The sequence below is a fragment of the Corvus moneduloides genome, chromosome 14 (genome assembly GCF_009650955.1).
Source record: "Corvus moneduloides isolate bCorMon1 chromosome 14, bCorMon1.pri, whole genome shotgun sequence".
In the NCBI taxonomy this organism is placed as follows: domain Eukaryota; kingdom Metazoa; phylum Chordata; class Aves; order Passeriformes; family Corvidae; genus Corvus; species Corvus moneduloides.
The window spans coordinates 18,181,331-18,194,577 of NC_045489.1; the positions used below are offsets into that span (position 1 = coordinate 18,181,331).

The following is a 13,247-nucleotide window of genomic DNA, read 5'->3' on the forward strand; positions in this document are numbered from 1 at the left end:
CTGTTGAAATTGCCACTTGTAGTTACTGCTTTTCCTGCTGCACTTCTTAAAGTATTTTTTTAGAAGCGCCCTGGTGACTTCTGAGTTGTGTTCTAATTAATGCAAGAAACTGTTTTTTGACAGGTCCCTTGGATATAAATGTGTTGACTTTTACTTTTTTTTTTTTCTTGTTTTTAGGGAAGTAGTTCTTCAGAAAGAACCAAATCTTTAGGATTATCCCGTTCCAAAAGGTTGGTTTGGAAAATAAAACAATAAATTACTTTTTGGGTATGGGAAGCTGTAGAAAAGTGCGTGCACTGTGTCAAATATTTTTGGTCCATACCAGTATAAATCCATGAAATCAGCAGAGTGCTGGTAAAGCAAATGCCTCATAATACACTTAAAATTCAAATGATTTCTCAGGGTGAAAGGATAAGATGCTAAAGCTTCATTATTATTAACAAAGACAAAATTATCCCATATCTTCAGGACAAAGGAGTTTATACAAGAGTTCCTTCAGTCTTGCTATTTATGCGTGTAGGGTTCTTCCAAACCTGTATCTTGGGTCATGCACAGAAAAAGAGGCTTTATTTGCTTTATTATTGGGAGAGTGCAGCATCGGACTGTGCTGTTGAGTTGTCCTGTGTAGAAACTGCCATTTGCTGTATGCCTGCTTAATCCTTTTCCCCCTCTTTGATCTAAAAAGTATGGAGTGAATTGTTTACCAGCTGCTTGAACATACAGAAGACAAATCATTTGTGTCCCAAGTAAGAGCAGACTTGCTCCAGTCAAAGTCCTCCTCATCTGCTCTCAGCTGATGGTCACTAAAATTCTGTCCTCTGTGATTTTTGTTAAATCCCAGTGAACTGTGCAGGGAGTTGAGCTTTCCACAGCTGCCTTAGTACTGCTCTTTAAAAGTCTGTATCTCTTTTCACTCTCCTTTTAATCCAAGTTGCTTTATTTTATCATGTCTGCTGGAATTAATATTCTTCAGTCTTCCTTTTATGTTTGTCTTGATGCCATATTTGAGAGTGTGGTTTTAAATTTGGCTTTAGTTTCTCCCTCATCTTTTGAATCCAGTGTCCTGCTGAACTCTTTTCATTCATATACTTTTTTAGTCCCGTTTTTTGCTTCCTGTCTTATCACTAAAGGGATTTTCACTCATCCATTTATCATATTGTGCCTTGTACTGACAAAACCAGTATCCTGCAGTAGTTCATGCATTGCCTTCAGACTACTGAAAAATGTGCTCCATATTCTGTATTATTTTCTCCCCATTCTCACATAGTAAATTGGTTCATTTTCATGGATTCAGTTCTGAATTATGTTTGTGTGGAATTCTGTCAGCTGATCCTTTTGTTCAACAGCTTTTTCATTTCTTTCTGCATTTCCTTCGTTTCCTTGCAAGCATCTCTTCTGCCAAGATGCTTTTTGTAATTGGCTAATATCTGTGTTCTCTTTGTGCTGCCTGTTAAACCTGGAAGGATATATAAAATTCATGAGCAGACATTCACTTGTGTTTCTTTTAGCCTTCTTTCCTGGAACTGTAACTTTCTTAAAAACACATCAAACCTTGGTTTTGCAACAAAAATATTTTATTAGTATATATTTTTATTTCACGTGGAAGGGGAGAATTCCTATTCCAAACCAGAAAATTAACCTACAATTTATGTATTGTAGTAACTTGGAGCATCCCACTTCATAATGTCTTCAATTAATTTAAAAAGAACTTAGTTTTTCACAGTTAATATGGTGCTTTGCAAGCAAAGCTTGCCTGAATTGCAGTATGTACTATTTGTCAGACCATGGGGTTTTTTTTCTGTCTATGCAGGAAACCTACAGTTGTAACAAAATATGTTGGGTCAGATGATGAACAAATCGTAGATGAAACTGTAAATGAAGATATTTCAAATGAGAACTCAGAAAATGATGTAGATATGCAAAGCTTGCCTAAAGGTAGGTCATGTCTTTTTTTCTTTTGTTTCTGAATTCAGCAAATTAGCCAAGATTATGATGCAGCATAAATAATTCACTAGAATGCACGTGTATTAGTAAAATGCCTCTTGAAGGTCCTGTTGGTTTTCTGTCCACACAAAAAGAGGAACCTGAGCACCTTCAGTTTGGAACCCAGCATATTTTAATCCATGGGTGCCCAAGGATGTGCTGGTGGCTTAATTTCCAATGCCTGCTGACATCTGTATAAAACCATCACAAAAGAGGGGAAATGATTTATTCTGTTGTTTTGCAGGAGTCTCAAGCTCTGACACCTCGAGGTCTTATTTTACTGTTCTGTCTTTGAGGTTATTAGCAATTAGATCAACAAAGGCAAAACTAACTCTGGGAGGAGAATGCCATTATTGGATGTATTTTTAAGCACCTTTTAGAAACAGTTAACACTGTAGGCCTACACCCCTCTGCTCTTAGCTGCAGTGTGAGTTGGATTAATCTCCATTTCTTACCTATGAAAGTTACAGGAAAAATTGCTGCTGTTTACTGCATGAGTAGCAGTATTTAGAGCAGTCACTCTAAAATAATTTTTTCAGAACATTAGATTATTTTCAGTGTCCTCACAACAAAACTGGGCTCTTAAATAGGAAAGATACGCTTTTTCCTTCACATAATTTTGGTAAGTACTTTGTTTAAATGAAAATGTCAGTTTTGAATGTTGCTAAAGACAAAACAGGTTTTATTCCATTGCTTTTTTGTTTATTTCACGCTGAAATAAATCTCAAGTTATTTCAGTTTCAGGGAAACTGAATAGAATGGGGCAAAGAGAGAAAAGCATAGCTACTCTAAGGGTTTTGAGGGATTTAAGTGATGTCCTTTATTGGTAGCAAGTTCCTGTCCTACACCCCCCCAGCAGTGTGACAGTCCTGTCCTGCACGTGCCACAGCAGGGCAGAGAGAGCAGGATTTGCTCCTCAGCCCATTCAGTCCTTGGCTTCTGTCCTACAGCTGCAACACAGGTGTAGTTTGAAATGTGTGGTGTTGTTTTTGGTTTTTTTGGTTTTTTTCCTGTGAACATCTGTGCATTCAAAACTTTGTTGAGTTTTAGTCAACAGATTGCACTTTTTTTTTTTTGGTGTTGGCTTTATTAATCAGAACTTTTGCACTTCACTTGGATGTGTAATGGTTTCCAATTTCTAAATAAAATTATTCTAGGTACAGTGGTTGTACAGCCTGAGCCAGTGCTGAATGAAGACAAAGATGATTTTAAAGGGCCTGAATTTAGAAGCAGAAATACCGTTAAAATGAAACCTGAAGCTCCCAAAAAGCGTGGAGGTAAATACAATTTAAAACATCTATTGAAACGGGTTTAAATTGTTGCTTACGACCACATTTGGTACATCTAAAAATTGTCCATATTTCTGATAAATTATCCTAAAAATACCTCCACTCTTCTGGCTTTTTGTTCATTGAGGATTTTAGCTGATAGAAATTAGCCTCCATTGCTGCCCCTGCAATGCAGCAGTGAAAGCTAAGATTAGTTCCCATTAAACTCCTTATTTTCAGTAGGTATAGGATGCTTCATTAGGTGCAGTTGCTTGGTTGCAATCAGGTGCTACAGGTATTCCTTTATTAAGGAATTATATTGGAGCACCATTGATACAGGAACGTTCACTGACTCACCAAGAAAGCAACCATGTTTGAGCAGGGACGTGTATAGGCAGATTATCCATCAGTGAGCTAAGAAAAAATCCTAAACCCTCAAACATTATAAAGACTTTTTTGTTTTGCTTTTAAATTGTGGGAAATTCCCGACCAGTGGGCCCTTCTAAGGATTACCTTTGAAAAGATGCTGTGCCAGCTGGTTTGCCGTAGCTGCTGCTAAAACTTAGAAGTTAGGTAGATTATAATACTAACAGAAATTAATTTCTCTCTTCTCTTTTTTTTTTCCCTCAAAAGTAAAGGAGAGGAGGGAGGATTATGTATAATGTAGCCAATAAGAAGGCAGATATTTTTGTTAACTCTACTGGCAATATCTTAGCTCACACATGTCCAGCAGTACCCAGGGTATTCATACAAACAGCTCTTGCACACGCTGTTCATGCTTCCCATTGTATCATTTGAGATCCTTGCTCTCTTCTAAAGCAATTTTTTGAGTGCTATTTCTCCATCTGTTGAAGGGGAGTGAAATGTGACTGTGTGGAAATGTTCTTGTGCATACACCTGGGCTCGTGTGGTGTCAGTGACATTTTGAGCATTGATGTTTCCTCCAAATTGTGAACTTTGGAAGTTGGTTCTGTTTTATCCACGCAAGATGTCCTGTTCATATAAAAATGCTCTTTCCATTTGTGCTTATAACAATTCTACATATGGTCCAACAGGACTCTTCAGGGGTACAGTGTTAAAAAGATAAGACACTTGTGCTTGAGCTTTGTGGCCTGTGTCTGCACCCCCAGGACAGTTTGTATGACCTGCCCTTCCAGCTTTTTTAATCTCCATCCCTAGGGAATTTGCAGGCTTTCCTTTGTGTATCTGGACTGGTTACTCATGTACTGTGCCTGACATATATATATATTAAAAACATTTGCATTTCTAGTAGGAATTACATGTCCTGTGAGTATTAGAAATAGTGGTAGAAGCAGAACTCTTGCCTTTCTAGCAACCAAATGCTCTTATCTAAGACTGTAAGAGGCACTGTGTCATTATTTTCAAGTTTTGTGTCTGCAGCATGGTTATGGTTGTATTTTTGCTGATAAATTCAGTTAATGTTTTTAACTAAGTAGTTTCTCAGTATTAATGAATTAGTAGTAGTTTATTTCTTTGAATCATCATCATTTGTAGTAGTAACATGGTTTACAAAGGTTTGCCTCATAAATTCTCTCTTTTCCTGGTGCCAGCTTGGAGGTTGGAGGAAGGAGGCCGTAGTGCTTCCCCTTGGTTATGGAAAAGAGGGAAGTGGCTCAGGACTTGGCAGGGAATATCATGTTCTCCCTGGGTTGGCTGGGACCCTCAGTGATTCCTGCAGGAGTTTGAGGACTGTGATGTGTGCCAGGGTTGGATTCTGTGCTGCAGAATGAGGGATTCTTTCCCGAGGAGTGTGATGTGATGGGTGTGTTCATCCACGGTCACAGCAGCATTTGAAACTGGTGTTTGAGCTGGTTTGGAGCTCGTGAGAGGGACTTGCAGGTCCACAGACCCTGCAGGATGTGCAGTCAGGAATGGCTAGAGGGTGCAAACATATCCTGTATTCCGAATTTCACTGAATTAGGAGGGTGGATCAGCTGTTTCACTGCCCCCTGAGCCATCTGAGGCTGTGCTTCAGCAGCAGATTGCTGGGAGCCTGAACTGTGTCCTTCAGTTCCTTAACATGGTGGTGTTGGTGCTTGGCTCTAATTCTAGGGTAGTGATTAGTTAATTAAAAATAGAAAAAATACAGAGTCTGTACTCAGATTGTAATCATTAAATTAAACTGTATTGACTTAATCACTGAACACGACAGCAAAGGACAAGTTGCAGTTAAGTGATCTCTTACCAAACCTGTATCTGCTTGATCACAAATTGGGTTTTTGGAAGTATAGAGGTTTCACAAATGATTTTCCTTTTTCTGCTGTTGAAAACAAAAATATTTCAGAGTATTAATTAGTCAGTTTAAGAGCCTGGCATGGAGTGAGCCTGCCAGGCCCAAGTTCGCCCCTTCTGAGCTGACCTGGGGGGTTGGCATTAAAAAAAAAAAGCTTTCTTGACCAAATGTAGCAGAGTGGTGCACACACCATGGGAGCAGTCAGCAACATGGGGAGAACATGTGGATCGTAGCAAAATTGTAGTTTCAGAAAAACCCAAAAACTGCTATCCTGAAGAGAACAAAATGTGAGGAAAGATTTTTCAGGCACTGTTAAAAGGATTGCTTGCATTTTCTGTAAGAGTTTTTCATGCTTTTCTTTGAGAAACTAAAATTGTGTGTGAAAGAAATGTCATAATACAAACATGAACTGCAATGATATTTGTTGAAAAGAGATTAAATGGGGAATGTCATCCAGAATATCAGAGCTGCTCTGAAAGAATTTTAGTGATGATTCTTACTTAAGTGTGTTTCCAGGAGGTGACCAGTTAACTCAAATTAAACCTCTGAAAGGGAAAGAATTGTATCTTCACCCTGAGTGAAGCATAGAAATCAGGGGTAAAAACAGTCCTAAAATAGCAAATGGTTACAGAAAGATTTCTCTGGTGCTGGGTGCAGAAATAAAGGCATGTGAGAAACCTGACAGTCCAGAGTATTGTAAGAAAATGCAATAGGTACATACAGATTTCTTAAATAAGAATGAAAACAATTGATGTGTGGTTTGTAATCCTTTCCATAGAAGAAGGACTCCATGGAATTGTAAGTTGTACAGCTTGTGGGCAGCAGGTGAACCATTTTCAAAAGGATTCAATCTATAGACACCCTACACTGAAAGTGCTTATATGTAAGGTATGTGGCAAACAGTTCTGTTTGTTTTTGTTTCAGAATGTCATATTAGTTGATTTGGGTGGGATTTTGTGGGAGTAATTCTTGTTCATTAGTCAATAAAGTTTTCAGTCATTAGCTGTTACAATTAAGGAAACTATAATGAGGAAAAAAAAGGCAAATATACTTACAAATTTATATTCCTTTTTTCTTATATCCTGTGTTTCTTTGTTATTTATTTCTACAGCTTTATGGGTATAATCTTAGTGAATTTTTAATGTTAAATGATCTGTCTGAAATTTCTGCCTACTCATAATGTATTTTAAGAACAGATTCAAGTCTGCATCTCCTGCTAAAGCATTCCATGTAAAACAGCATTGAAATAAGGAGCAGAAAAGCAGCTTCAAAGCCATCTCTGTTTCTGCCAGCTCCTAGACTGTTCTAATTTATGGCAGCTTTGCAGTGCTGGTCTAATCCATAACCTTAAGCCCAGTATCTGAGTTTTCAGCTGTGTGGCTTCCTGCTGGCTCCACAGAGGCCCTGAGTTGGCTGCAGTGGGAAGAGGTGGGACAGGGCAGGAAGGAAATGTCCCTGCCTCCTGCTGTGGAGACCTGTGGTAATTTTTGGAGAGCTGCAGAGATCTCTCTTGCATATTCCTATGGTTGTGGAGATTTCTGTATTTATAAAGATATTGCTAAAGATAGAGATACAGTTCTGTGTTATAAAGTAGATGTAGCATTTCCCTGCTCTTCTCTCCTTCTCCCTCTTCCTAGCTCCTCTTTAGTGTTCCATACTCAGCTAACAAACTGTCTCAGCCATGCCCATCTAGTCTGGTGTGCTGGCTCTTCTCTGCATTCGGGCTTGTTTCTTTTACAAAAATCAGCTCACACGGTGACCCTTTCCTCATCTCCATTGGAGTCCCAGCTCCTGTTCCTGGCTTTGCACAGCCTCAGCACGTGGCTGTAGCTGCCCAGGTTCCTGCAGTGCACATCAGTGACCTGGGTCATTTTTGTAACCTGGTCAGGGTGTTGGGTTCAGTAGCAGCTCTTGACTGGGAGCTCTGCTACATGAACTATATCAAGGGTTGTTTCCCTTGATTTTCTTTGTTTTTACTGAATTGAACATGGCCTTATGTTAATGTGAGAGGAAGGAATGGAAGCCCTGGTCTCCATACTCCAGCTCTTTCATTATTTCTGTGCCTAGTTCTGCCCTTATTTTTCTCCTGCTTAGGTAAAACAGTCCCAGACCTGAGAAGCTGTTTTCCTTTGACTGTGAATATTCCATCAAGTGTCTAAACATCAGATTTTACTGGGGTTTTATGTTGATTTTTGGTTGTTTGGATAGTTCAGTTGAACAGATGTGCAAGTCTGCTCCAGATAATGGGGCATCATCATTTTAAATTCAGGTGATGAAGCCTCTTCTGGATTCTGAATTGTATTAATGCCTGTTCAGAGTAGAGCTACAAGCCTGGGAGAACCTTCTTCACTAACAGCTGGGAAAAAAATAACACCAAACCTACAGAATTTGGTGTAAACAATTCAGCGACTGAAGCTATCAATAATTCTGGTTGAATAATATGTATTTTTTTTCTTAGCATTACCACGTTTTCAATGAAAATGTTTATTTTGCACCTGGAAATGGAATTCTTGGATGTTAACATCATGATTAATGCTGAAGACATTTTTGTCTATAGCCTTATGGCATCACATGCTAACATAAGGAGCATCCAGCTGAAAATAGTAATTTTTGTAGGATTAACGTGTCAGGGAGGATGTGGTGTTGATTTACCTAGGAAATGGATGGAAAAAAATGTTCAGACTGGAAAGAAGTATTCAGCTGATGTTCTAAGATCCACAGATATGCAGCCATCAAACAAAAGCCTGTTTAATTTTCAAACAGACCTTGAGCCATCTAAATAAGTCATGGTTTGGGACGTGTTCTATCCATGGAAGATGTTTTTTAGGTTAAAACAAATGTAAAAGGCTTAGAATGCTGAGGGCCTTGCCTTGCAACTGCTGCTTGTAATGCATGCTGAAATCTAATGAATTGCTGAAGCCCAATTGAGATTTAATAAAGAATTTCTTGTTCTCTCTCTTTCTTTCCAGACTTGCTACAAGTATTACATGAGTGATGACATTAGTCGTGACTCGGATGGGATGGATGAACAGTGTAGGTAAGTGTACAAAAACTGCAGAGTGTACAAAAACTGAAGTAACACCCACAGCTCTGCTGGTGTCTGGATCCTTTTTCTTGCAATCGTGATGTTATTGACAAAGACAAGTACATAAGAGCTGAATGAACAATTATTTGTCACCAAGGAATACTCAGCCCCAGGGTATTTCTGACTGATTGTTGTTTTAGTAATGAACAGGCAGACATTTTATAAAGAAATCTAATAACAAACACTTGTAAGATACCACATTTTTAATTAAATAGCATGCCACCTTCTGAACACCTTAAAGGTGGGGATAGAATCTGGCATTCTAAACCCTGTGAGCCTCAGAAACTCAGTTCTCCAGATACATCTCCCACTTTTGAAATGCTAAAGCACTTCCTTGTCATTATGTCAAATACCTAAATGTGTCATTCAGTCAAAATTGTGCAGTCTCTGGTTTGTGTGAGCTTGTTGTCCACCACTTTCCAGTCTTCGTGTGCTCCTGCAGTAGTAATGTATGAGTTAAGGCTAGAAAGGCTTAAGCTTATTAATTTTGCTGTAAAAGAAATCACAAATTTTCATAAGAAACAGGGAAAATAAGATTTAATTAATTTTTTCTCTTCTTTAAAGAATTAAATCAGTGCTGAAATTGTGTTTGAAAATTACTGACCATTTCAGCTTTGTGAAGTGTTAATGTAATACGTGAATTTTCTGACTTGGCAATTCTCAATTGAGCTTTTCAGGCGCGCTTTCAATAACGGTTCCAAGTAATGGATATCTGTTCATCACTTGAACTTTTAAATATGTGAACTTAGGAATGTATCATCTTGTTGATGTGGAGACAAGACTCTTACCATTCTCAATGTCGTTGCAGGTGGTGTGCTGAAGGTGGAAATTTGATTTGCTGTGACTTTTGCCATAACGCCTTCTGTAAAAAGTGCATTTTGCGCAACCTGGGCCGAAAGGAGCTCTCGACTATCCTGGATGAAAATAACCAGTGGCACTGCTATATTTGCCATCCAGAGCCTTTGTTGGACTTGGTCACTGCGTGTGACAGTGTCTTTGAAAATTTAGAACAGTTACTTCAACAAAACAAAAAAAAGATGAAAGTTGAAAATGAAAAAAGTAAAATATATGACCACACAGTCAAGTTTTCTCCAAAGAGAAATAATGCAAATTGTAATGGGGAAGAAAAAAAATTAGATAATTCATATTCAGGTTCGCTAACATATTCGTATAAAGCACTAATGGTGCCAAAAGACTTGCTTAAGAAAACAAAAAAACTGGTTGAAACTACAACAAATCTGAATTCTAGCTTTGTAAGCTTTTTGAAAAACGCTGCAGAAAATGTAGAAATAAGCCCAACTGTGCAACTGTGCCAGCTGAAAGCTTTTAAATCTGTGCTGAGTGACATGAAAAAAGCTCATCTGTCACTAGAAGAAGGCCTGAACCTGGAGATTCAAGCATTGAATGTTAAAATCAAAGATAAAAATACCAAAGAGAAAAAAACTGAGGTTAGATCAGAAAAAAATGAGGTGAAAAAAGATGAAGGAAAGGAACATGTGGCATTAAAAGAGGATGACGCTGTACAGACACAGAAAAAAGTTGTGTCGGAGCGGCCTGACAGTGAGCCCATGGATCAAAGTGTTCCCTCAGTGGAACAGACAGATAACAAGGCAGCTCCTGGGGAAGAGAAAAAGTCTGGCAGAAATGAAGAACCACAGTATGAGCCCAACAGTACAGAGGCTTTAGACATGGATATTGTGTCCATCCCCTCGTCTGTTCCTGAAGATATTTTTGAGACTCTGGAATCTGCTATGGAGATTCAGATGCCATCAGATGAGCAGGACAGTGGAAACACAGCAGCAGATCATGAGACTCTAAATCCAAATACAAAATTGACCACTCCTGTGAAAGATACCAAAGGTGGTACCAAGTTAAAATCATCAGCGAAAGGAACAAAAGAATTGATTGTCAAATTGACTCCTGTTTCCCTTTCAGAGTCTACAGTTAAAGCTGAAGATCAAGACAACAGTGTAGAAAAGGACAGTAAAGATGTTGAGGCATCTAAAGACGTTGATGCATCTCAACCTAGAGCAGCAAACTGTGATTCTGTAAAACAAAACCATAATGTTGGCAGCGAGCCCTCCACGGAGAACGAGGCTGTGCCCGTGGAGGACGCGGATCTCCGGAGGTCGCCGCGCGTCAAGACCACCCCGCTGAGGCGCCCCACGGACATCAGCCCCCTGACATCCAACTCAGAGGAGGACAGCAATGACACGAGCAATGAAAAACGGAAGAGAAAATCATCCAAGCAGCCAAGGAGGAAAAACGATAAAAGAAATTCTTCTGACAGCACTGCTGATGGTCCTAGTCCTAACAAACTTTCCAAATCCAAAAAGCCATATGACTTAGATCACAGCTCAGACTCTGATGAGATGCCAGCTGTCCTTAAAGAGGCAGGGATGATGAGTCGCAGCTCCTCAGACAGTGAAAGCAACAGCGAAGTGCCAGCAAATAATCAGAAGACTTCAGATTTTCAAAAGAGTCAACCAGTAAAGGATGAAAACGGGAAACGAAAAAGGAAAAGTTCCAGTTCCGGTTCAGATTTAGATGCTAAAAGAGGCAAATCAGCTAAAAACGCTGCTGCTGCTAAAAAGAAACGACAGAACTACTCAGATTCTTCAAACTATGATTCTGAGTTGGAAAAAGAGATAAAAATGTTGAGTAAAATTGAGGCTGCAAAAAAATCGAAGAAAACATACTCCCAAAAAGATGATAGTTATGATTCATCTGAAGAAGAGCAGAGGAAAAAAGTAAGCAGTAAGAGAAAGGTAAATCTGAAGAAGAAGAGAGGTAAATCTTCTGAAGATGATGATGCTGAGAAGTCTTCCCCAGAGAAGGAAATTAATCACTCTTCTAAAGATAAAAAAACGGGTAAGAGGTCAGCTGCTAAGGAGAAGATAAACAGAGACTCAAAAGAAAAATCTGCAAAGGGAAAACACGATGAGTCTTCTGATGTTGAGAAGTCTTCGCTGGAGAAAGAGGAGAGTCCTGAAGTTAAGAAAAAGAAGGATTTGAAAAAGAAAAAGGCACAGGATGATTCTTCTTCTGAGAGTACTGAGAAATCGGCAAAGAAAGAGCACAAGTTGGAGTCTTCCAAAGACAGACTCAAGAACAAAAAAGGATCAGAAAGCAAAGCAAAGCAATCTGAAAAACTGAAAAAGAAGGGTTTGAAGAAAGAACAAGGTGATTCCTCTTCTGATCTTGATAAGTCATCTCCAGAGAAAGGAAGTAGCAATTCTTCTGAAAACGACAAAATTAAAAAGGAACCCGTGTTTACAGAAAAGAGGAATTTGAGAGAGAGAGTAGCTAAAAGAGTGCACATTGATTTATCCTCTGATACTGAGAAATCTCCCCAAAAAGAGGAGAGTTCTTCTGATGATGCCGTGCGGCGTAAAAAACGAACTGAAACGAAAGAAAAGAAAAAAATAAGCCACAAAAAGAAAATTTCCAAGAAAGAACAGAACGACTCATCCTCTTCTGATGAGGAGTCTTATGAAGACACTAAGAAAAAGATTAAAAGAGGATCAGTAAAAGAAAGTAAAAAGAGCAACTTAAAAAAGAAGGTGGCAAAAAAGAAGGTGGTTGTCACTTCCTCTTCCTCGTCTGATAAGGAAGAAAATGATGATCAGAATTCCACAGGCGATGGAAGCAGCGACGAGCAGAAGATCAGGCCGGTGACCGAAAGCTTGATGCTGTCTGCTGATGCAGGATTTTGTCAGTCATCAGGTGTGCAAAAGATGTTCATGTACACATATTAAAATATAAACAGGAATTTTGTAAGGTTTGGGTGACATTTAATAATGTAGAAGCAAAAAACGCTCACCAGTAGGGAATCGTGCATTTAAATGTTTGCAGCCTGTCGGGTTTTCTGATACAGATTTGGAAGCACATGTTGTAAAGTTCCCTTCCAGCCAAACTATCCTGTGGCTGTAAGATTCCATGATTTCAGTTTGTGCAGCTTGTACCTTGAGGAAAAAAAAGATATCACTGTAAATGGAGGTGCTTTGGGAGCCCCAGGCAGTATTTGCAGCAGGTACTGCCTTGAAGTCCAGCTTTCCAAAGCCTGGCCCTTACCTCACCTGCCCTGGGACTGTTCAGCAGAAGCTGATTTGAAGGAGTAGATAATGTGGTGAACTCAAATTTTTCACCTCCTGTTCTGTGCACTGGAGGTGACTCTGGAGACGTGTGGCATTGTAATATACATTTCAAAATCAAGCAGATGATTTTTGTGCCTCAGAAGAGCCATGTAGGCTTAGAACAGCTACTTAGAAATCTGTCATTGCTTATTTTCATATGTTGCGTCTCTGCAGATAATACTAGGACTTTTAGAGCTTTTCCTTGACTGCTGCCTTAGCAGTGTTTTCCCCAGTGATGTCACTGGCAGGAGAAATTGCAGATAATTCATGGTTTGCATAGTAATGAACTGGCTCTTTGCGTGTGGTTGCTGCCGCAGCCATTAAACTCTCCTATAGACAGACAATTGATGGCACTCAGTGACAGTGTTCAGCATCACTGAACCATCAGAGAAAAATGCCTTAGAAATGGAATTGCTCATGTACAGTTCATGGACTTGGTATTGAAACGGCCCAAGAGGAAGAAGTTGGTTTTAATATATCAGCAGGTGTCTGAGGCAGTGGGACCTGTTGTTTCATTTGCA

The 13,247-nt window shown here is 39.2% G+C and overlaps 1 protein-coding gene across 2 annotated transcripts in view; it reads left to right on the forward strand.

Annotated features, from left to right (window-relative positions):
• ATRX (ATRX chromatin remodeler) overlaps positions 1 to 13,247 on the forward strand; it is a 66,238-nt gene that overhangs the window by 14,549 nt on the left and 38,442 nt on the right. Inside the window, exons 4-9 of one of the 2 annotated variants that reach the window (XM_032124403.1) lie at positions 178 to 230; positions 1,811 to 1,935; positions 3,141 to 3,260; positions 6,284 to 6,393; positions 8,475 to 8,542; positions 9,399 to 12,316. In XM_032124403.1, the coding sequence (XP_031980294.1) occupies positions 178 to 230; positions 1,811 to 1,935; positions 3,141 to 3,260; positions 6,284 to 6,393; positions 8,475 to 8,542; positions 9,399 to 12,316 (3,394 nt within the window). The remainder of the gene's footprint in view (positions 1 to 177; positions 231 to 1,810; positions 1,936 to 3,140; positions 3,261 to 6,283; positions 6,394 to 8,474; positions 8,543 to 9,398; positions 12,317 to 13,247) is intronic. The other variant, XM_032124404.1, reaches the window with a different exon arrangement.